Source organism: Ambystoma mexicanum, chromosome 2q (genome assembly GCF_040938575.1).
Source record: "Ambystoma mexicanum isolate Mex_15411 chromosome 2q, UKY_AmexF1_1, whole genome shotgun sequence".
In the NCBI taxonomy this organism is placed as follows: Eukaryota; Metazoa; Chordata; class Amphibia; order Caudata; family Ambystomatidae; genus Ambystoma; species Ambystoma mexicanum.
In genome coordinates, this window is record NC_090924.1 from 110,818,419 (window position 1) to 110,844,155 (window position 25,737).

At 48.1% G+C, this 25,737-nt stretch overlaps 1 protein-coding gene across 2 annotated transcripts in view; it reads right to left on the reverse strand.

The window, feature by feature from the left end:
* Positions 1 to 25,737, reverse strand: part of IFT140 (intraflagellar transport 140) — a 2,226,364-nt gene that overhangs the window by 1,038,124 nt on the left and 1,162,503 nt on the right. For both annotated transcript variants that reach the window (XM_069646971.1, XM_069646972.1), the window contains exon 12: positions 8,580 to 8,671. In XM_069646971.1, the coding sequence (XP_069503072.1) occupies positions 8,580 to 8,671 (92 nt within the window). The remainder of the gene's footprint in view (positions 1 to 8,579; positions 8,672 to 25,737) is intronic.

Genomic DNA, 25,737 nt, shown 5'->3' on the forward strand with positions numbered 1-25,737 from the left:
TCCGAAAGGGCAGCCGTCGTTGCTGGAGAACACCAAGAGCCCGGGTCGTCTCCGTGTCCGCCTTGATGGCTTGCAGGGAATCGTCCACTGTTTTCCCAAACAGGTTGTTCCCGTCGAACGGCATGTCCAAAACTCTGGTCTGCACGTCCTGCCGGAAGTCTGTTGCCTTGAGCCATCCACGCCGTATAAGGCACACGCCGTTGCCCAATTGGCGAAAACCAGTATCAGCGATGTCCGTCGCTACCGTAATGGCATGGTCCGACGCCACTTCCCCTTCTTGCAAGATTTCCAGGGCCTCAGCCCTCTTGTCGTCCGGTAGGAAGTCCAGCAGGGGGGCGATCTTGTACCACAACTCCCTGTCGTAGCGTGCTACGATAGCCAAGGCGTTGGCAGCCTTAATCGTTGTCGCTGCCGATGAGATGACTCTGCGTCCCATCGTGTCCAATTTCTTTCCCTCGCCGTCCGGGGCGGAAGTTGACGTGCAGGCCGATGCCCCCCGCTTTCTTCCTAGCCGCCGCAGAGACGACGGAGTCCGGGGTCGGCTGTGCCCGAAGGCACAAGGAGGCCGCGTCCGGGACCCGGTACTTCTTCTCGTACCGATCCCTTCTCGCAGGCGTTGTGGATGGGTTCTTGAGGAGGGAGAGGCCCTCATCCCAGATATCGTCCAGTAGGGGTACAGCGAGGACCGTCTTCCTCTTGGTCTCGCGCCGTTGATAAAGGAAGCCTTCCTTCTTCTTCTCTTCCGGGCAGAGCTGGAAAAGCTTGGATGCCCTGGCGATCATGGCATGAAACGATCCAATCTCGTCGGGCGGGGAAGCCCGGGGAGGAGGTGACGACGGAGGATCCTCGCTGTAAACCTCGTCGTCTGTACCCGTCGCGGCCGTGTCCGTCCCGTGTCATCCCCCCGGGTCGTGGATGGGGAGGAGGGCTGAGACGGGCGCGATGGTTGAAAAGGAGGTGGAGGATGAATCCTTCTTCTCTTAGGAGGAGAGCTCCCAGAAGGGCCCGGCTCCGGGTCCCCCGTCAGGAGCGGTTCCTCCGTCGGTGGTAACGGCAATCTCATCCTTATCTCTGAGCAGAAGGACTGTATAGCCAACAAAATGGCCACCGAGTTGTCTTGCGGCACTGGTTGAGGGGGTTCCGACGGGCGGACAGGAACCTCGTCGGTACCCTCGACTTTCTCGTCGTCCCCCTCATCGGGGTCCCTCCCGACGGGCTGGTCTTCCTCCACGCCAATGCCGTGGCTTAAGACTTCGATCAGCTCCTGTTCAGAGGTTGAGCCCGAATCCAAGATGGCCTCCTGCCCCCCCTTCTTCTCCAGAGGTTTCACGGGGGTCCTGTCGATGGGCTTGAAAGAGGACTCCCTCCGAGGTGTCAGGGAGACTCTGGGCCCCGAGGTCACCTCCACTGGTGTAGCCTCCTCAGGCTGAGCCAGGGCCGCCGCGACTGTCTCGATAGAGGCCTTGGCCGGGTGGATAAAGACTTTCGTCACCTTAGGTGCGCTCACCGCCTTCTCCTTAGGGGGGGGTCACCGCCTCGCTCCCCCTCCGAATTGGCCTTCAAGCTCGACCGGGGCCTCTCCAGAAGCTTCGCCGGGTGCTCAGACTTCCTCTTACCCGAGCCAGAGCGATGGCTCGTGGTTGATGGCGTCGGAGAGGCTGCGCCCTGCCTGGCAACCGAAGAGCCCGACCGTTTGGTGCTCCCGCGGACTCGCGGTGCTTGGCCTTCTGTTGGGCCCCCGTCACCGGGGCTCCCTCAAAGGTCTTAGAAGACCGCTCAGACTTCTTCTTTTTCTCGCCTGACGGGCTCTTCCCTTCCAGCCAGTTGGCGAGACGCAGATAGCGGTCCTTTATGGTCCGCTCCGACATGTTCCCGCAAAACGCACAGTCCTTCTCCACGTGCGTCTTGTCCTCATGCAGGCAGTAGAGGCACAGGGAGTGTTCATCCTCCTTGAAGACATTCTGAAGCTGGCATGCAGGGCAGATCCTGAACAGCTTCCCGGGCATCGAGCTTCCCTTCTCCTGGGCCATGTCCGAGATGGGCCTGAGAAAGTTCTGGAGTCCTCCAAAGCGTGGCTCGACGAAATCTTCACCCTTTAGGGGCGTAGAAGAATCCGACACGGATCCCAGTTGATCGGATATAGAAACGGTGGAGCTTGAGGCTCTTTGACCGAAAAAAGAGAACATTTTCCTATGAAAAAAGCGAGAAAACGCACTAAAGCTCGAGAGCAATAGCACGAGGATCCCAACATTTGAACGTGCAGTAAAAATCTGAGGATGGCTGCCAGAGGCGGGGCTTAGGGAGAGGGCAGTCATTGGCTGTGGTCAGTATGACGCAGAAATCAGTGATTGGTTACTACTACGAAGGTCAGATCAGAAACGAAACTGCTACTGAGTTTTTTCTTTACTGAGGATTCCCAGCCTAAAGACGGGGAATATTCATGAGCATGTGAATCCATGCCAGACCCCATGCTGGAGAACAGCTGATACCATAAGGCATCTCCTCATTCAATGCCGGGTACTCCAAAAAAGCGAACAGAATATCTGGGTCGTTTCTTACATAATAGTGACATCATGGCGTCCACAATGTTCTGGAGTAGATGTATGGTGGGACAAAGCCTACTCTCACGATTGCTCCAATGACATTTTGGGATGATGTAGGAACTCTGATGTCCAACCTTGACTAAATGAATGAAATTATGAATTCAAATGATGTACGTTAAGGATTTTAGTTGTTGGAAATAATGAAATGACAAGATTAATATATTATGATTTTATATGAATGGATATTATATTAATAGATATTGTGAGTATTCTTCTTTCTTGCCCCTTTGCACAATTTGCTTTGATACCTTGTGGCGTGAAAAGCTTTTTACGCCATAGCACGCCTAATTAACAAAACAAATGCAAAGTCTGTCAATGCCTGTACTTTTCTCTCTGCTAACAGAACATGCAGCTCTAAATAATTACCTGACCTGGAGATCAAAGGGTTTAAGAAGGAAAACCGGCCACCTCAAGTGACTGAATAGTTTGCAAAATCTAGTTTTGGAGACTTGCCTTGCCACTGGAATCTCCAAGGCCCTTGCAGTTCTTCCATGGAACATCTGGCATGAATTCCTCTGGCGAGTTTGTTCAGTATCCAAACCTCCAAGCCAAAGGGAAATCTTCCTATATGCAGGAATGATCGTAGGGGGTCCTGGCACATCTAAGGGTGACCTATGATGTAAGGCTGGTAGCAGCACCACTGACACCATGGGTAAAGCTAAAGTTGATGCACATGAGGAAAGAAGGACAGTCCGCTGTTAGGCAGAAACCTTTGCAGTTCCCTTAGGGACCACTGCAAAAGATTTAAGACTACAGGTGTTTGGCAGTAAACCCACTTGGTAGCAGTCTGTACCACACAGATTCACTTGGTAGCTGTGGTTAAGCAGTCAGACTTCCCTCAAGAAGAGTTAGGCAGTATATAGAGTATACACAATAGGTACAGAGATCCAGTAGCACAAGCAAACACTGACCAGAGCTTTGGTGTAAAAGTATATAATTATTTATTTAAAGACACACTTGTAAATTACACTAGCACAAAAGAGGTAAGTAAATTCAGCACACAGTCACTATCATATATATACAACCCTAATTACTTATTAGACAAGTCTTAGTGAGAAACACCACTTATTTTCAGACAGAGGTGAGCGCTTAACATAAGATGGCACTCTAATAAGTTATAAAAAAGGGAGGGAAAAAGGCAGAGTTATGGAAGTACACAAGTTTCAATACTTTTAAAAGAACCACAGTAAGGCAGGATAGGCAGAGTTCTACTGGAGAGCAAGGAGGTCAATTGCAAGGCCCAGCTCTTGGAGAGTGCAAGCAGAAGGGGTCCAGGTTCACACAGTGGGGTTATGCCCAAAGAGTCTTGTAGATAGTTTGCACAAAAAGGATGAAATTAAAGTCAGGAAAAGTTAGCTAGGTTGTCCCAGGCCAGCCCAGGTTAGAAAGTCGAGGCTTTACTGTCACCCCGAACGATCTGTCGCAAGGGAAGCCAGGCAGGACACAGTACCTTAAGTGTGAAGGAAGCTCCAGCGGGGGCAGTTGTTCCTGGCAGCAGGTGCAAGTCGGTGTTTCGTCCAGAGGAAAAGGAGGTCTCGCCGTGGAGGAAAGATGAAGGTCGTTGCACTGCCAGGGAAGAAACCAGCGCGGAGTTCTTCGGTTAAAAGGTTCTACCCTTCTCTTTGCGGTAGTGGTAAACCGTGGTATTCCAGTTGCCGGGGTGCTTGGCACGGGCAAGGTGGCCAGGAGATGCTCCAGGAAGGTGAAAAGAAGGCAAAACTGGTTATCCCCACCAGTCAAAGGAAGAAGACTCTCCGGACTGGAGATCTCCTCTGTCGTCGGGAAAAGTGGTGAGACAGTTCAGCAGGGCTCCACCGGTGGTGTCGTCGTTGCAGGTCCGCTCAGCTTCCCCCTCCTCGGATTCTTAGGTCCTGTGGCGACTTCTGAAGTTCGAGTCCCCAAAGCCCTGCTTTTATGCAGCACACCCCCATTCATTCAGCCTAGCTGTCAATCAAACGGCCGGCTCACCACTTGGGCCAATCACACAAGAGTGCGACTTGAGTTACCAAGGTAACTCAGTCCAGGGTGCCTAAAACCCCTCCCACACCCCCTGTGGTACCCAGACAAAGTGGCACCACTTTTGGAGGCTTCTGTGGAGAAGCCCGCCAAAAAGTGGAACAAAGGGCTCGACTTGGGTTGGAGTCACAGAAGAGAACACAAACGCCATTTTAGAATCGAGTTCTGGCAAAAAATACCTGTCAGGTCCAATCTTGAATCTTCCTGCAGGAGTGATGCTGGCCCACCAGACCCTCCAAGTCTGCCTGCCTAACAGTCTCTCAGCAGATAAAACTACCAAGCCGGCAACCCAAGGGGAAAGGGGAATTGGAGAACAAAACAAAGACAGATCTTCACTGGACTGCACTGATGCCCTCTGGTACTGGATTACTCTTCTCAGTGTCCTCAGTGTCTATGAAATCTAGGGAAAACAATAACATATATATGTTGATGTATAACTGATAAATATGTCTACCTTTTCTTTTACTATAATTTGCTTTCTTTCTCTTAAATACCTGTAGCCTATGCTATAATGCTTATAGGCTTTCTTTTCAGATGATGTTGAGTAGCTGCTTCTGTAGCTCTTGAATAACTTTCTTAATATAGGATTCCTAAAACTTCTTAACCAGGATCTTCCCTCGAACTATTAATAAAATACTGGTTTCCAGAATTCTAATTAACTTCCTCTGAAAATGTCTTTCTATGCTGCAATAGTTACAAATGTCTCTTTAAATGGAAGGAATTCTAAATACCTTAACTGAATTGCTTTTGACTTAACAAAACTTATATTGCGTAAAAATCAATTAAAGTCTATTCACTCCTCTAAAAATACTCTGCTGATGTCTTTAGCCTTGCGTGCACATAATGATGACTGTTGTACTTAGTTGGATCCACGCAAGAGTCTTGTTTTTTCTTAGTAGATAAACGTACCGTGCTTCCTACCGACGCCTTCTATGAAAAAGTACTCAACCGCGCATTAATCCGATTCTTGCTTCATCTTCATAGCCGAACGAACCGCGCTTTCAACCGTCACTTTATTTCTTGACACACGAACCGCGCATCATCCGACGCTTGATTTCTTGATCCAACGAGCCGCGCACTGCTTCCACAATAAAAATGACGTGTACGTGACGGCACGTGAACGTAAGGTACTTTACTTTAACCTTACTAACAACGACAAAAGCAAGACCAAAATACGCTCGCGCACGTAACTACAAATAACGTAATAACAAGTACAGCCCGATCTTAAATGTATTTGTAAAAAATATATATATTTTTTTTTAAAAACACGCGTGAGTTAGTAGAAACACTTCGCGAATAAAAACGTATTGAACACAAAAATATATATACGCAATATGCAGATATCGGATAATAAAAACGGAATCAAATCTGATAATAGAAAATACAGTCTTTCTTAAATAAAAGTCTTTTTAAAGTAAAAAGACAAATGAACTTCACTCAATTTCATATGTCTTGAAAGAGTGAATCACTTAGCTTACTTCATCTGTATCTTCACTGCTTCTTTGAAAGTCTTGAATTCAATATCTATTCTTCTGAAGTTCTGGAAACCTTAGTAACTCTTCTTAGTATAAGCTAACTATAAATATTTAAAAACATGTTCTTAGAGCTAAGTAGACTGCGACCTGTCACTAAGACAGCTAAAATTAAAGGCAGTTTAGAACTCTGAGCAACATTCCAAACGACCTCAAACTATTTACACCAATCACTGCTGCAGAAAAGACTCTCCATCTTGCTTTGGGGAAATAAGCGATTCCTGAATTTAACATTGAGGAATATTTATACAAGTTCTATTTCTAATCCAAACATAACCCAAACATCACACTTCTAAGTAAAACTACATCCAAAGGGTTTTTGTGCTAAATGATGATTTCTTAATTTAATGTGTAAGTAAATGAAGTCTATGACATTTACCTTGGAATTGTAACTGTATGTCGTTTAAGGTTGTGGACCTTTGAAACTCTAGAAATGTACCATGGAATCCTGACAATACCAACCGGTGAATTAATATGAAATAAATAAACCGGCGGTATGTTCGAGGCTATAAGAATTAAATAATTAAAGTTGGTAGCCTCGAACAATGGGAAAATCCCATAGAGATATATTCGCGGTCGAATGTAAAAAGTAGTATCCACTGCCACCAGCCAAAACTCGATCAGGGAGGACGGAGACGTGCCCCCTCGAACAACAGACCCCGGGGCAATCGAATTGCCCCAACCAGTACGTCCACAATATGATGGTTTGTACTGGTTTCTGTTCATAATTTGGGACTAGTAAAGCCAATGGTGACTTTACATGCCCTGGGAGACGGTAGTCAGTCCCATGGTATGGAGTCTATGTTGGGGGGTCGCTACAACACCCCTGGGTTACGGCACGGAGGGTGCTGTGTAACCCACATCAAAAACACATGAGACCCTATGGAGTAAAAGACCACAGAGCCCATAAAACACTTGGAAATATAAAGGAACACCTCAAATCATGCCTAAGAGTGGGAGTAAAAAGAAAACAATAAACCCCAGAAATCCAGCAAAGCTGTTGGGGGACTCACTAGGTTTGGGAAATTAGCCTTTAGAGAGAATTCTCCCTAACATCCGCCTCATTAGAAGGCTGGCAGAATGGGTTTAACGGCGCCGGTAATGGTGCCGGTGCCGTTAAACCCATTCTGCCCTATTACGAGGTTCCCTTGCGGGACCCGCTCCGGACGTCTGGTCAGACTAGACGTCCTTTGCGGGTCCCGCGAGGGAACCATGTAGCGAACAACGGGCCCGTTGTTAGCTCACTCCCCATTCCCATTGAGCCCTATGGGGGCTCAAATGGGAATGGGGATGGTCAGGGTTCCCTGAATGGGGAAATACCGGGCCCTCCAAAGTCGGAATGCCCTGGTTATTTCCCCATTCAGGGAACCCGGACCGGGACCAGAGTTTTACCAAACTCGTAATGAGGCCCACTGTCAGACCGGACGGTTGAGCAATGTTGGACCAGACACGGGGTCCAAAAGCGTGCAGTGATGGAGTTCCGGCTTGTCCACATTGTCCAATTTAGGAGCAGCTGGCATCTGTATTGGTGCAGAAATGTACTTGAAGATGTCCAACATACACTGCCTGAGGGATTGCAATTTATTGGGTTTGAAAGGTCGCTTTATGAAAGGAACACAATCCTATTGACTTTGTTTGCAAGCACTGGTTCCTCTTCGATAGTGCTTAGCACTGGCTGCTGGGGGCGTTTTCTGAAAGAGGAAGAGGATCAGTGTTTGGAGGAAGAGGATTTACTCCTATAGCTGGACCTTTATTTTTCACCTCTGCCGCAGATCTCAGTGACCGTTGTGGCATTTCTGAGGAAACTTGGAAAGGCTGTTCAGTACCATATTAATGGAATAGGTGGACTGGCACCTCTGTAGCACTGCCCCAACTTTCTACAGATCAAAAACCTAATTGTGGTTCTTCAGGTCCATAGTTTGGAGGGTGAAATGTTAGAGAGGTGATACAGTATTGAAGACAGGCAGTGGCTATTCTGAAAACAAGTCTATTATGTGCAAAAAAAAGGAGTAAATAGTGCATGTGCGACAGGTCTTATTTCCTTTTGACATATTCAGGTCCAGTTGAGCCACAATCGCAATGACTGGCACAGTGTAGAGCGATTTGCGTGTGCCCTGTGGTGCCTGTGAATACTTTTTCAGATGCAGTCTGTGCATAGAGCTATTTCTAAAGATCGGGAATCTTTGGGATGCTAGTACCCATTAGAAAGGGAGACACATGCACATGCAGAGAGATGGATTTTGGTGTCCACAGTAAACTGCACAGTGGATGTGGGTATAATTAATGGGACACGACCTGTTACAGAACCAGCCTTTAAAGGATACACAATGACAAGTTTGCTGATCATAGATAATACATCCTAAAATAATTTCACCCTTTGCATTTTTTTCCCTCCACTGTAATATAGTTGTATCGTCCCAGCTCTCACCTGCAAGGTGCGCACCTGTACCCGGTTCGGCTCCACAGTGTAAATATTTTCTTCATGCATGGCCAGCACTTGGGATTCACAGGAGAAAGATCCTAGAAATATAAATGTAATACTAATGAAAGGATGTAAAGCCAACAATTATACAAACTGTAAACAGTGAGAACATTTCAGATCCACAGAAAATATTTTCTATCACAAGGGATATGCAAAAACAAGGGGGGTTCTGAGAGTTTCTCTACTACCGGCCTATATCCCGGGTTTGAGTCTCAACCAGAGTCTTTAGCTCACCATTCTTTCACAGGAGAGAAATTTCCTTTACATATCAGTCTTTGTTCTTGTTAGGAAGAATTCTCTGTTTAGGCTGAATTTCCTAACCTAGTGAGTCCCCCAGCAGCTTTGCTGGATTTTGTGGGGTTTATTTTTTTTCTCCTGCCAAGAGTGAGACTCTTTTACCCTCACTCTTGGACATGACTTGGGAGTGTTTTCTGTGACTTGCTATGTGCTTATGGGCTAGGGGGTAATTTTCCCCATAGGCCATCATTGGTTTTTGAATGTGTGTTACACAGCACCCTCAGTGCAGTAGCACAGGGGTGTCCTAGAGACCCCCAAACATAGACTCCACACCCTGGGACTGACTACTGTCTCCCTGGGTCTGTAAAGTTACCAGGAACTTAACCAGTACAAACCATCTTACTGTGGAAGTACTGGTAGGGGCAATTAGATTGCCCCTGGTTCTGTTGTCGAGGGGGTACTGTCCCGTCCCCCCTCGCCGAGTTCTGGCTGGTGGCAGTGGATACCACGGAAATATTCCACCGGAATATTTCCCAATGGGATTTCCCATTGTTTTTGATGCACCACTTTTTGGTGCAATGTTAAAGATACCGCCGGGTTATTTATTTAATATAAATTCACTGGTTGGGATTTTTTGCCGGAACTCGCTGCCAAAATGGCGTCTAGGTTCACTTCAGTAACCCTGAACCCGAGTCGAGCCTTTGTTCCACTTTTGGCGGGCTTCTGCACAGAAGCCCTCCAAAGTGGTGCCATTCTGTCTGGGTACCACAGGGGGTGTGGGAGGGGGTTTAGGCACCCTGGACTGAGTTGCCTTGCCAACTCATGTCTCACTCTAGTGTGATTGGCCCAAGTGGTGAGCCACCCCGCTCACCACTTAGCATGTTTGAGTGACAGCTAGGTTGTATGAATGGGGGTTTGCTGCATAAAAGCAGGGTTTTTGGGACTGGTTCTTCAGAAGTCGCCACAGGACCTAAGAAGCCGAAGAGGGAGAAGCTGAGCCGAACTGCCAAGACGACACCACCGGTGAAGCCCCGCAGAACCGTCTCACCACTTTTCCCGACGACAGAGGAGATCTCCCGCCGGAGAGTCTTCTTCCCTTAACTGGTGGGGACAACCAGTTGCTGCCTTCTTTTCGCCGTCCCGAAGCATCTCGTGGCCGCCTTGCCTGTGCCAAGCACCCCGGCAACCGGGATACCACTTTTTACCTCAACCGCGAAAGAGGGGAAAAAAACCTTTGTGACCGGAAAACTCCACGGCTGGCCTCATCCCTGGTAGTGCAACGACCTGCAGCTTTCCTCCACGTCGAGATCACCTCTTCCTCGGGACGACGCCGCGACTTGCACCCACTACCAGGAACGACTACCACCGCTGGAGGAATCTTTCCACTTTTAAAAGGTACTGTGTTCCGCCCGGCCTCCCTTGCCACCGATTGTACGGGGTAGATTTAGCCCTCGGCTCTCGAACCTGGGTAGGTCTGGGACACCCTAACTAAACTTTTCAGAACCATAGTAAAACCTTTTTCTACTCACCTGCAAAGACTTGTGACATTGTGTGATCTTGGGCACATTTTCGCCTGGCTCCCTCTAAAGCGGGCCCCGAACAAATTCCCCTTGTTCCACCATTGACTGTCTTTGCTAACCTTATGTGAAAAGTGTTTTACCTTACTCCTATCTTTATTTCTGCCTTTTCCCTCCTTTTTGGTAATACTTGTTGGAGTACCATCTAACGTTAAGCGCTCACCTCTGGTTGGAAATAAGTGGGGTTAACTTAGAATTGTCCAACAAATGATTAGGGATGTACATATGAGTAATAGTAACTGTGTTTGACTTTCTTACCTTTTCTATTGTGCTAGTGCAATTTATGAGTGTACCTTTAATAAATAAGTTTATACTTTTACACCTAGCTCTGGTCAGTGTTTGCTTGTGCTACTGTGCCTCTGTACCTATTATGTATCCTCTGTATACTGCCTAACTCTTCTTGAGGGAAGTCTGACTGCTCAGCCACAGCTACCACAGTGAATCTGTGCGGTGCAGACTGCTACCAAGTGGGTTTACTGCCAACACCTGTAGTCTTAAATCTTTTGCAGTGGTCCCAGAGGGAACTGCACAGGTTTCTGCCTAACAGTTCTTCCCAAGGGCAGTCCAGCACCGAAATGCCTGGCAATTCTCTACTTAACAAGAGTACCAATAGCAAACATGTGTTTCGGCCTGGTTGTGCCTCGTCAGTGAGGTGGAGCTGTGCCTCTTTAAGAACAGTGAGCATGGGTTCCACGTCTGGATTACCCTCGTAACTTAGGGTGAAAACCCAAAGCTACTTAATATGCAAAAACAAGGGGGGTTCTGGGAGTTTCTCTACTATCGGCCTATATCGCAGGTTTGAGTCTCAACCAGAGTCTTTAGCTCATCATCCTTTCACAGAAGAGGACAAAGACAAAGACTGTGTCATGATCTCTGCTTCCAAAAGGTCAGGGTTTTCCCAACTCCCTTGGAAGCAGATCCATAACCCAGGTTCCGAGTGCCAACGAGTCCCAATTGGGACCTTTTGGACCCAGTCCTGGCGCCAGTGGCACCAGGCTCATAAATATGCCCAGTCCCAGCGCTGGAAGCCGGGCTCATAATGCTTGGGTGGACTTACCTGCAGCAGACCATGCTGCTTACTTGCCTGCCAGTTGAGCCTCTGATCCTCTTCTGTTTGGAACTACTTCTCCTGTTGGGTGGGGCAGGAGCCACTCCCTAGATTCAGAACACTGGAACTCCTCTGGAAAGCAGGAACTCTTTTCTTACCTAGGCGTGGCTGTGGAAGGAGACACCTAAGCACTACAGGAGGCTATTTAAACCACACCCGATGGATGAATCTTGCTTTGCGTTATTCTGCATCCGCTGCAGCAGAACGCTCATCGTGTCTTCTGCATCTGATCCTGGGCCTAAGGAAAAAGGCTTACCATCCTGAATCCAGTCTTCAGCAACACCTATAAAGACAAGAAAATCCAGTCTTCAGCAACACCTATAAAGACAAGAAAGAACAGGTTAGCATTACGGTCTTCAGTGACAGCTCTTCACTTACCTGGTCCATCGGCTGTCACCAACGCCTCGCGCTGCATTCCGGCATCTGAAAGACAAAAGCTTACCAACTCTTTGCACGCTCCGGAGGCCTTCGGCGCTGCATCCCACATCTGAAAGACAAAACAAGGTGCGTTTAAAGACATTGGGGAACTTTAATACTCACGTGCCATTACTCCTTTCCACATCTAACCCAGTGGGTATTCTGGCACCCTGCAGCCGCTCCGAACTTGTACCTGCAAAATAAAAAGACAGTTGGAGCGCATCGTGAAGCGGGCAACAAGCGCTTACTTACGTGCTTCCAGGCGCTTCTATTCATCACACGGGCTCCATCTTCAACTCACTTCAGCCCGTCATCCGCCATCAACGGAACCCTGCAAAACAAGAAACATCATTACTAAAGACTTTAAAGACATTAGAATTACTCAAAACTTACCGTTCGTGCATTAAACGACGGACAGCAGTCCCCTGAAGTCAAGAGGCCTGCTCCCCTTATCCAGTGAAGAAACTGGTTACAGCACCCTGCCCCGAGGCAGATGGAGAGCACGGCGTTCACTTACCTAAGGTGAGAGCGTTAACCTTTGGGTTTCTACAGGAGAAGAGAAAGGGAAGAAGAGAGAGACATTCAATACCCCAGTTCCTTATTCCCATATTTTCTATCTGCAGACATCTTACCCTTCGAGTCAGACATACAGTGCACAGAGGTCCAGCCCAAAGAGCCAGCCGTGTGTTACACATCACCTTTGAAGATACGGTATACGCCCAGTCAAGACCGGCGCCTCTACGGGAATCAGGTGAGCGTTACAGAACGCAAAGCCTACCACAAAACTCCCGTCCAGGCGCTATGGAAACCTCGGATACCGACCAGCTAGCCCAGTTACTTGGGGAACTAAGGGCAGAAGTGCATGCAGCCCGTCAGGAAACGAACGCTCTAAGAAGGGAACTGATTATTTCCAAGGAGCGAACAGATTATCTCGCTAGACAATTGCTACAGTCACAAGCCGGACAGACCCCGTTACCCGCATCTGGGGGAAATCTTCCTTCTACATCCTCTATGAATCCAGTGCAGATCAACCTACCTGGGAATGTACCTCTGGCTCCGCCCGAACGATTTTCTGGTGACCGAAAGAGGTTTGCAGTATTTATCAATCAGTGCCGGTTGCATTTCTTATGCCGGCCAGCAGCCTTTCCAACTGATCAAGCTAAAGTAGCTTTCGTGCTTTCGTACCTTAGTGGCAATGCGGCAGACTGGTCGATCCCTCTAGTAAATCAAGATGATCCGGTCCTCCATGATTTTCAAGCTTTTCAGCTCAGTATGGAAAAACTGTTCGCAAGACATTCACAGGGGCAGGCCTTGGACAATGAGCTTCTTTCGTTGCGACAAGGTAATCAAGACCTTTTGGCTTATATTGCATCTTTCAACAGACTGATAGTGGAAACTCAATGGCCTGAGGACAAAAGGATTACGCTGTTTTATAGAGGTCTACGTGGAGAGCTCAAAGATGTGTTAGCCCAAGTAGTGAATCCCCCACAAGATTGTTCGGACTATATAGACTTAGTCGTTCAAATAGATCACAGACTGTAGAACAGGAAGGCCGATCGTTCCAAGTTTGATGCTCGAGTATTTTCCAAACCGCCAACTCCTTCCAAAGGAGTATACTCCGGGGAACCCATGCAAATAGGGGGTCTGAAAGGTCCTCTAACACAAAAGGAGCGGGAAAGGAGAAAACAGTTGCAATTATGCCTCTATTGCGGAAACTCAGGGCACTTTCTTCGAGACTGTCCGGTGAAAACTGCCAAGAAGGCAGTAGGAGCTGCAGTTACCAAAGTTACAAACTCTGAGCAGGGAAACGACCTCGCCCGACAAGAATAGAGGTCCTCTTGCCGAGCGTGAAAACCAATTCCGTGACCTCGCTTTTCGTGATACCTATGGTCCTCATTAGCCCTGATAATCCGGATCGATTACATGCAATTGAAGCTTACGTCGACAGCGGTGCCATCGGCAATTATGTGGATCATGAAATGGTTTTGAGGATGAATCTAACTCTTTGTCCCAAGGCTGTAAAGGACGTCATTACTACGGTGGATGGTACGGAGATAGCCTCCGGGCCATTAACGCATACCACTCAAGAGGTGACGCTAGTATGTCAAGATGGACACCATGAGAAGATCGTGTTCGATGTGATCAAGGCCCCTCAGTTTCAGATTATTCTAGGAATACCTTGGTTAGAGAAACACAATCCTCTGATCGATTGGCGAGCAAGAACGGTCCAGTTTCCAGAATGTGTCTCTACTTGTCACCCTCCACCTGGTGTTGCACTGGCAGCAATTTCTTCAGAGACTCCCCAGTTACCTCCCGAATACCTAGAATACCAAGATGTTTTCCGGAAGGATCAGGCTAACTCTCTACCTCCTCATAGGTCTTATGACTGCCAGATAGACCTGATACCTGGATCTACTCCTCCTTGTAGTAGAATTTATGCCCTCACCGAGCCTGAGAACCTTCACCTTCGACAATACCTGGATCAATACCTGGCAAATGGGTTTATTCGTCCTTCCAAGTCCCCTGCTTCTTCAGCTTTGTTCTTCGTTCCAAAAAAGGAAGGAGACCTTAGAACTTGTATAGATTATCGCTCCCTGAACCAGATCACCGTTAAGAATAGATATCCGTTACCTTTGATCCCTGAACTCCTGGACCAAGTCAGAAAAGCATGCATAAATACAAAGCTGGATCTTAGAGGAGCTTACCACTTGGTACGAGTAAAAGAGGGCGATGAATGGAAGACGGCCTTCCGCACCAAGTATGGGCTATTTGAATATCAGGTCATGCCCTTCGGACTTTGCAATGCCCCGGCCGCCTTTCAATATTTTATGAACGATGTCCTCAGAGAGCTCATAGATGTGTGTGTTGTTGTTTACATTGACGACATCCTCGTTTATTCTTCATCGGAATCTGAACATCGGAAACACGTGAAAATGGTCCTCGAAAGATTGCGTCAACACAAACTTTTCGCTAAGTTGGAAAAATGTGTTTTCAACGTGACTGAAGTTGAATTCTTGGGATTCATATTATCACCTGGCGGAGTGCGTATGGATTCAAAGAAGGTCGATGCAGTTCTCAAATGGCCATCATCATCCTCCGTAAAAGGTGTGCAAAGCATGTTAGGCTTCGCTAACTTTTACCGCAGGTTTATCCCCGAATTCTCTCGAATAGTCCAGCCCATGACTGCCTTGTTAAAGAAAAACAAACGTTTTGAATGGTCTACCGAGGCGGAACAAGCTTTCCAGGATTTGAAGACTAAATTTATCTCTGCACCAATCTTAAAACACCCTCGCCCTGAACTCCCCTACATCGTGGAAACTGATGCTTCAAGCCTTGCCATGGGGGCAGTTCTATCACAAAAGGACCCGGTAACCAATCAGTTGCATCCTGTGGCATTTTGGTCCCGCAAATTCTCGCCTCCTGAAATCAATTACACGATTACTGACAAGGAACTTCTGGCTATCAAGTCTGCCTTTAAGGCTTGGCGGCATTATCTGCTGGGGGCCCGACACACCGTTACTGTGATTACGGATCACCGAAACCTGCAATATTTGAAAACCGCAAAAGCCCAATCCTCTAGACAACTCCGTTGGGCATTATTCTTTGCCGAGTTTGACTTCATAATTACCTATCGACCTGGTACAAAGAACGGTAAAGCTGATGCCCTTTCTCGGATGGGAGTGGAAGAACACTTGATCAACCCTAAACCTGTACCAATCATTCCCGAACAAAGACTTCTGGGTGTAATCGCCACAGAATCCATAGAGGAAGTTAAGGATAAAGCCAGGCAACTTGTAACTCCAGCAGACATACAGAATTGGCATCTGCAGGGAAAGGACTTTGCAGTAAAGGACAACTTATTGTATTTCCAAGAACGATTATACCTACCCAGCACAGATTTACAGAAAAAAGTAATCTCTTGTTATCACGATTCTTTAATGGAAGGACATCCCGGTATGGCCAAGAACTCAGAAAAGATCAAGCGCTACTTCTAGTGGCCGTCTTGGAAAAAAGATATCAGAGACTTTATAATGTCCTGTGGAGTATGCGCCCAAAACAAGAGTCAAAAGGAAAGACCAGCAGGCCTCTTACGCCCTATTGACATCCCACCTCGCCCTTGGCATACGCTTTCTATGGACTTCATCACCGATCTACCTCCATGCTCCGGAAGCAATACGATTCTAGTAATCGTGGACTTATTCTCCAAGATGGCGCATTTCATTCCGCTCAAAGGCTTGCCAACAGCAGCAACTCTGGCCCAAGAATTTCTCGAAAACATCGTCCGACTGCACGGTTTTCCTTCGGTTCTAATTTCGGATCGAGGTAGTCAATTTATTTCTCATTTTTGGCGAAGTTGCTGTCGGTCGGCTCAAATTGATGTGAGACTATCGACCAGTCACCACCCTCAGACCGACGGACAAACCGAGAGGACCAATCAAACTCTGGAACAGTATTTACGCTGCATGCTGCAACAAACTGAAAAAACTTGGAAAGACATCCTTTGGATAGCCGAATATGCCTACAATAACTCTGTCCATTCGGGAACTGGGAAAACCCCGTTTTTTCTTTTGTACGGCAGTCACCCTCGAGCCTCGGAGTTGGATCCCCTCCAAGATCTTGAAACACCAGCAGTAGACTACCTGCATTCTACAATCACCCAAGCCTTTAAGGAAGCTGTTTCTCACCTTCAAAGGGCTAAAGAACAATACAAGAATGGAGCAGATCAACATCGGAAGGAATCCCCTCAATATCAAGTAGGGGATCAAGTCTGGTTATCCACCAAATATCTGCCTCTAAAAGGGCCACGCACATTCAACCCAAGATACCTTGGTCCCTATTCCATCACTACCATAGTAAACCCAGTAGCGGTCAAGTTGGACTTGCCCCCGCACATGAAGATACATCCGGTCTTCCACGTCTCTCTATTAAAACCCATGCAACCTCAAACCCGACTAACTAAATCTCCAAAACCTATCCCAGTTGATGGAGAACTCGAGTTTGAAGTCAAAAGCATTCTGGACTCCAAGATCTCCAAATCTAAACTATTTTACCTAATTGACTGGAAAGGCTACGGCCCCCAAGAGAGATCCTGGGAACCTGCTGAATATGTCCACGCTCCTCGCCTAATCAAAAGATTTCACCGAACATTTCCTGACAAGCCAAAACTCCCGGAGAAGCCCGGTTTGGGAGGGGCCTTGAGGGGGGGTACTGTCATGATCTCTGCTTCCAAAAGGTCAGGGTTTTCCCAACTCCCTTGGAAGCAGATCCATAACCCAGGTTCCGAGTGCCAACCAGTCCCAATTGGGACCTTTTGGACCCAGTCCTGGCGCCAGTGGCACCAGGCTCATAAATATGCCCAGTCCCAGCGCTGGAAGCGCCGGGCTCATAATGCTTGGGTGGACTTACCTGCAGCAGACCATGCTGCTTTCTTGCCTGCCAGTTGAGCCTCTGATCCTCTTCTGTTTGGAACTACTTTTCCTGTTGGGTGGGGCAGGAGCCACTCCCTAGATTCAGAACACTGGAACTCTTCTGGAAAGCAGGAACTCTTTTCTTACCTAGGCGTGGCTGTGGAAGGAGACATCTAAGCACTACAGGAGGCTATTTAAACCACACCCGATGGATGAATCTTGCTTTGCGTTATTCTGCATCCTCTGTAGCAGAACGCTCATCGTGTCTTCTGCATCTGATCCTGGGCCTAAGGAAAAAGGCTTACCATCCTGAATCCAGTCTTCAGCAACACCTATAAAGACAAGAAAATCCAGTCTTCAGCAACACCTATAAAGACAAGAAAGAACAGGTTAGCATTACGGTCTTCAGTGACAGCTCTTCACTTACCTGGTCCATCGGCTGTCACCAACGCCTCGCGCTGCATTCCGGCATCTGAAAGACAAAAGCTTACCAACTCTTTGCACGCTCCGGAGGCCTTCGGCGCTGCATCCCACATCTGAAAGACAAAACAAGGTGCGTTTAAAGACATTGGGGAACTTTAATACTCACGTGCCATTACTCCTTTCCACATCTAACCCAGTGGGTATTCCGGCACCCTGCAGCCGCTCCGAACTTGTACCTGCAAAATAAAAAGATAGTTAGAGCGCGTCGTGAAGCGGGCAACAAGCGCTTACTTACGTGCTTCCAGGCGCTTCTAATCATCACACGGGCTCCATCTTCAACTCACTTCAGCCCGTCATCCGCCATCGCCGGAACCCTGCAAAACAAGAAACATCATTACTAAAGACTTTAAAGACATTAGAATTACTCGAAACTTACCGTTCGTGCAGTAAACGACGGACAGCAGTCCTCTGAAGTCAAGAGGCCTGCTCCCCTTATCCAGTGAAGAAACTGGTTACAGCACCCTGCCCCAAGGCAGATGGAGAGCACGGCGTTCACTTACCTAAGGTGAGAGCGTTAACCTTTGGGGTTCTACAGGAGAAGAGAAAGGGAAGAAGAGAGAGACATTCAATAACCCAGTTCCTTAATCCCATATTTTCTATCTGCAGACATCTTACCCTTCGAGTCAGACATACAGTGCACAGAGGTCCAGCCCAAAGAGCCAGCCGTGTGTTACACATCACCTTTGAAGATACGGTATACGCCCAGTCAAGACCGGCGCCTCTACGGGAATCAGGTGAGCGTTACAGACTGATATGTAGTGGAAATGTCTCTTCTGTGAAAGGATGGTGAGCTAAAGACTCTGGTTGCGACTCAAACCCGGGATATAGGGTAGTGGAGAAACTCCCAGAACCCCCCTTGTTTTTGCTATCACAAGGGACAACAGTGAACATGCAAACAACCTACACCATTCCAAACATACCAAAATGTCCTTTAAACATGTCATCAGTCGAATATTGCATTTGCACCTGGGAAAGACAGATTGGCCAATCAAATCTGTCTTTCCTGGGCGTTATTCTATAATCACTGCCCGCAACTGCAGCATAAAATAGAAAAGGGACTAGGTCCTTTTTCGGATGACGGCGGGCATTTTTTTTAACAAGCTTTATTATGGCCGCTATCATCCAAAAAGGGACCCAGTCTCTTTTCCGCTTTAAAGGCACAAGTCATTTTTTTAACCATTTTTTTTGCGCCCGGAAACGTGCCTACACACTCAACGCTGAGCTCATTTCCCAACAGAGAAAAAAAAACAATGAAAACCATTGCATCCCAGCGAAATCCTGGGGTGCAAATTGCTTTCACCCCCTTGCCGGGAGGCTGACATTGCTGGTAGGGGCCCACAGCCCTTGCTGAGGCCATCGCGCCTTGAGAGGTCTGGCAGGCCATTACCAGCCATGCCAGTTCCCACCAAGGGGTGAAAGCTACCCAATTGTCTTTTTGTCAAGCATATTTCAATATTATACCAAGAAACCCCCCTCTGTAGAAGTCGGAGAAGGAATAAGGAGCTCCTGTTCTCCATAAATATTATCTTTCATAGATTCACATCCCTCGTCGACAGGCTGCAAATCCTCTGTAACATCGAGGCAGTTTACATTTAAATTTGAAACTGGAGTCACTTTAGTATTTTCTTATAATCTTTTTAGGTCCTACTGCCCCACAGCAAATAGGCAAAGACTTCCTTAGCTCCACCCCTGAAGGCCATTTTCAGATTCGCATAGCACACGTGAACGTGCCACTATAATCCAAGAAGAACCATCAACAGGGTAGGCATGAGGGTTGCATGTGAATCTATGACAGATACCAATCCTGGAAAACGGGAGATACAGTACTGGGCTACGGTTAAAAGATACCAGCCCAAATGCCGGCTACCCATACTCTAAATAGCGGTCCTCTGCTCTCGAGCTAGGTCCGCACTTTAAGCAATAAAAAATACAGGTAAGTAACTTATTCATTATACAGCACTGGATCTTTCAAAGATTCACATGTTGTTTGAATAGATTATAAAGCAGTACACACAAGCATACAATGCACAAACAGGCAGAGGTGACAGCCTCACCTTCAGGAAAAGTTCACCTTACGCAAACAGATGGCGAAAGACAGCTTGTCTGACCCTAGACTCCTCTGTGGAATCGCCGTCCACATCGTTGAATCTTGCGAGCGTGTGGACCGACCTCCACATGGCTGCTCTGCAAATATCCACCAGAGGGACACCAGAGAGGAAGGCAGTACTGGAAGAGACGGCCCTCGTGGAGTGTGCCTTAGGTCGACCAGGAAGTGGCCTATTAGCGATGAAGGGCCAATAGGAAATACTAGCTGACAGTCAGCGGGAGTTGGAGGACTTGGACCGCCCCTTACACACAGGCGTAGGACCAAAGGCCACAAACAACGGAGGACTTTAAGATTTATCTGGTACGGACAACATAATAATTTAAGTCCTGCATGACATCTAGTGAATGCAGGGGGTGTTCCACTGGAATAGAGGGCGAAGCAAAGATGACAGACAGGACCAAGTGTTCATTAAGATGAAAACACGAACGCACCTACGGCATGAAGGTATGGTTTGTAGCAAGACCTTGGAATTGTAGAACACCAGGTAGGGTGGTTTGCATGACAAAGCCTGGATCTTACCAACTCAACATAGTTAAAACCAGGCTCTTCAACAAATATGAATAATGTCTCTATTACCTGTTCCACCTACCCTTCCCAATGTACCTTATGAACTGTTCCAAGTTTCTTTTTTCCACCTGTTTCTGTACAAATGCTTTGATACCCATGGGACTGGACGTTACAAAAATGTAATAAAATAAAGCCCTCCTGGCAGAGGTGATGACGGCCAGAAGCAGTCTTCCAGGAGAGGTATTTTATGTCAGCTTTGTGTAAGGGCCCTAAGAAAGGACTCATAAGCTTCAAAAAAACAACGTTCACCTCCCACGCCGGGGCCGGCGTTCACATAGGTGGGAAAGCCCGAAAAAGACCTTTAAGAAATTCTTTCACAAGGCGATGGGACCATAAGGATGGTGTAGCTGAAGTGCGAGTAAACCTGGAAATCCCCACCAGATGGACTTTTAGGGAAGAGTGAGAAATATGACTGCGGGCCACGGACAGAAGGTATTGTAGAATGTCTGAGGGTAAGAAGTGAAAAGGATTCACTTTATTGCCAGCATTCCATATTATAAAAGGTTTCCACTTGTAATGATAGGAAAACGTTTCTTACCTGTAACTGCGGTTCTTCAGCTTGGGTCTGGCATGGATTCACATGCTCATGAATATTACCCGTCGTCAGGCTGGGAATCCTCAGTAAAAGAAAAAACAGTTTCAGTATTGTTTCTGAACTTTCTCCTATAAACCAATCACTGAACTCTGGGTCATACTGCCCCAGCCAATGACTGCCCTGTACCTAAGCCCCTCCCCAGGAAGCCATCTTCAGATTTGGAAGCACGTAAAATGGCAGTAAGACCAAGAGAAGAGCCGCAGAGTGGTAGGCAGGAGGTTTCGCATGTGAATCCATGCCAGTCCCATGCTGGAGAACAAGTTACAGGTAAGTAACCTGCTCCTTCTCCAGCATGGGGTCTGGCATGGATTCACATGCTCATGAATAAAAGAATACATAGCAGTACACACATGCACAACCACAGGAGGTGGAAAGGCTCAACCAAAGTAATCTCTTACCAGGCTCACCTTCAATCGAGCAGGTTGCGTAGCACTGCTTGGCTGACTCTGGACTCGAATCCCTGTCGACGCAGTAGATTCTCGTGAAGGTGTGCTTTGACGTCCACGTAGCAGCCCAGCAGATGTACAGCAGGGGCACCCCAGCCAGTAACGCCGTTGTAACAGTGATCATTCTGGTAGAATGGGCTCTCTGACGGCAAGGCAACAGTCAGTTTGCTAACCAGTGATAATGAGTGATGCAGCCGGAGAGCCACCTGGAAACGGAAGCCTTGGACAGGGACTTCCCATGGTTCACAGGACCAAAGTTCTCAAAAAGCCGAGAGGTTTTCCGGAAACTCTTGGTGCGGGCCAAATAAAACTTCAGCACTCACGCCACATCCAGCAAGTGTAATGTCCTTTCAGGCAGCGACAAAGGCATTGGAAAAAACACAGGCAACAACTTTGGGCATGAAGGAGGGGTGCGTCCGCAGCACCACACTAATCTTGTGGAAAGTCAAATAAGGTGGCCTGCAGGACAGGGCCTGGCTCTAACCTACTCTACTTGCAGAGATGGTGGCCACGAGGAAAGCAGTGTTCCACGAAAGAAACTTCAGCGTAGCTGAATGCATAGGTTTGAATGGAGTCCCCATGAGCCTAGTCAGCACCACATTGAGGTCCCATGCCGGGAGGGCCCTCCTGGAGATCTGGTATAGCGGGAGATAGCCGCCAGATGCACCTTGATAGAGGCGTGAGCCAGCCCCGATTTAGCCAAAGATAGTAAATGCGCAAGTACCTGAGGAGCTGTGACCCTCAGACTGGCACCAGGTCGCAAAGCACTTCCGTTTGTGTCCCTAGCACTTCAAAGTCGACGACGCCTTGGCCTTGGCGAGTACGCCGGAAGCTGGTAACCAACCAACTCTAATGCTGCAGGAGACAGGCCTTCAGGTACTGCGATCCCGGATTGTGGTGCAGAAATGCGGCTCCTTCCCTGAAGGGGAGATCCGCGACCACTGGCAGCTTGACTGAAGGGGATTTTGGCATGCTCAGAAGTTCCGGGTGTACCAGATCTGCCTCGCCCATGCTGGTGCGACGAGGATCATCCTGCACCGGTACCATCTGAGTTGACTGACGACTCGAAGTAATAGAGGCAACAGAGGGAACGTGCACAGAAACAGGCGTTCCCAAGGGAAGGAGAATGCACCCCCCATGCTCCTCGGCTGGGGGAACCTGCTGGCGAACCTTCGACACTTTGTGTTCATCGCTGTCGCAAACTGATCGATCTGGCGACTGCCCCATTTGAGGAACAGGCTGTCCACATGATCCTGCCGAAGCTCCCACTCGTGGCAAGAACGCAGCTCCCTGTAGAGAGTGTCAGCGACAGTGTTCTTTACTCCTGCCAGGTGGAAAGGAATGAGAAACATCCCCTGGGCGGCGTCCCTGTGCCACAAATCCTGTTTTTCCTTCGAGTTCGCTGGGGATCTGGTGTCCCACTGCTTCCGGATGTAAAACATTGTGGTGGTATTGTCCGTGAAGACCCTCACCACCTTGCCCTTCAGGGACAGCAGAAACGACCTGAGGGCCCAAAATACAGCCCGTAGTTCCAATATGTTGATATGTAGCGTCTTCTCCTCCGGCCGCCACAGGCCTCCGGCGTGAAGACGTCCGGTGTGGGCTCCCCATCCTTCCAGAGAAGCGTCCGTCGTGACCGTCTCCAGGTACAAGGGGCTCTGAAAGTCTGTGCCTCTGGCAATGTTGGAGCGCACATCCCAGGAACAGGGCGTCCTGCGATAGAGTCAAGCAGGACTTTGCATAATTCACTGAGAACCCCAGGTCTGTCAGCTGCCAGACGGTCCTCGCTGTGTGATCGACGGCGAGCTCCTTTGACTTGGCTCGGATGAGCCAGTCGTCCAGGTAAGGCTACACATGGATGCCTCGTAGTCGCAGATGGGCCGCCACTGGTGCCAGGCATCTGACTTCAGTCCGAAAGGAAGCGCCTTGCACTGGTAATGCTTCCCCTGGACGACGAAGCGTAGAAACTTGCGATTCTTCACGTGTATGGGGGCGTGGAAGTACGCATCCACCGGATCCAACGACGACAGAAAGTCTCCCTGCTCCAATTGGCCGATCACATGTTGCAGAGTGACCATCCTGAACTTCTGGGACTTTATGTACTTGTCGAGTCGTCGTAGGTCGAGAATGACCCTCCAGCCCCCGGTCTTTTTTCTTACGGGAAAGTACCTTGGGTAAACTATGGAGCACTGCAGTCGCCATGGGACCAGCTGTATCACCCCTTTTCTTAACATGGCCCGGACCTCCAGCAGCAGCTGAGGGATGTGTTGTTCCTGCCGGGCCACGGCTGGTACTCGCGGACACTTCAGTTGAAATTCTAAGGTGTGTCCATGGGCAGAGAGCGTCCAACACCAATCTGTCGGTGGAGATGGACTCCCACATGCTAAGTTCGCCAGCCGGCCTCCCACCAGGGTGCATGGTTGGGGGCCCGATGTCCTGGCCAGTTCAATCAGTTCGAACAATCCTGGGTACTCCCACTCCGAAAAAAAAACACTCTTGGCCCATCCACACCTACCAACTATAGGCCAATTACGACAGTGCCCTTCCTCCTAAAAATTCTGGATGCGGTAGCTTATGTACAAATCCAAAAGCACCTGGAATTACACCACTTACTAGGAGCCAGACAATCAGGCTTCCGTCCCCAACACTGAACGGAGACAGCCCTCATTGATTTTAAGACCCAAGTTGATGAGCTTAGGGATAAAGGCAAATCACCCCTACTCCTCCTAGATCTCTCGGCGGCGTTCGACCTGGTCGATCACACTATTCTATGCAACCACCTCAACACAGCAGCACACTTTTTTGACAACGCTGTTACCTGGATTAGATTCTTCTTAAATGGTAGAACTATGAGGGTCTTCTCGCCCATAGCAGCGGCCGACCCTATACCTATCACCTGTGGTGTGCCACAGGGATCTTGCGTCTCCCCCACATTGTACAACATTTCTACTAAGCCCCTTTTCGATGATCTGGATAATCTCGGTATCACCTACACTAACTATGCAGATGATACTCAGATCCTCCTTACACTTTCAGGGGATTATGAAAAGGATTTGGCCTTGGTGAATAGATTGTACATCATCATCCAGGCATGGATGGCCACGCATGGACTATGCCTGAATGATGACAAAACTGAACTCATCATCTCGGGCACCCCTCCAACCTAAAAAAATTAGGATCTGACTACTCTGCATTCACAATCGATGGCAATAGTATCAAAGTAGAACACAAGGTAAAAACAGTAGGCTTTTATCTCGACTCAAACCTGTCATTTGCCAAACAGGTCAACTCCTTAGCGTCATCCACGGCTTACACGTGCAAACTCATCCGCACAGGCAAGCCGTTTCTCTCTGACACTAGCTGCACCATCCTGGCCAGAGCCCTCATCCTGTCTCGCCTGGACTACTGCAATGCCCTTTATCTAGGATCAACTAAAGCCACTATCAGAAAAATCCAAACATTACAAAACAATGCCATCAGAGCGGCACTAGGCATTTCTAGCAGAGATCACATCTCTGAGAGCAGCTGACAGAATAATTGGCTCCCACCTCACGATAAAATCCTTCTAAAAACGTCGCTCAGCCACAAATCTCTCAACAATGCGGCCCCCATCTACTTGGCTGAAAGATTCCACAAAAACCGATCTCCCGGAGACTACCTAAAACAGCTTACAGAGATCTCCTCTCCATTCCTAGCTTCAAACGATCCACTATCGGAGGCAACAGCTTCCCTGTGAAAGAAGCCACATTATAGAATTCCCTACCTCCCACACTGAGAATTGACCAATCTTATCAAAACATCAGATCCAACATCATTATGTGGCTGAAATCCAATGATCACTAAATGATTGCTACGGTACCCTTTGCTTATGGAGTATATCCTCCCCGCTTCTCTCAACCTGACATCTTGTGGCAACTATAACTACCATACCCATTGCCTGTATACTGGTACTCTACAAACACCTTAAACCTTGCATACATTGCCAATGTAAGATGTCTGTTTTCATTTGTATATACCACTCTTATACCCTCCACCTGTAAATATGTACCATCTGTATATACCCTTATGTAATTAACACTTGTATGTAGATTTATACCTTGCCGTTGTAACTAAGTTTCGCATATACTTGTAACCGCTGCGCCCTGTTACCCTCGGATAT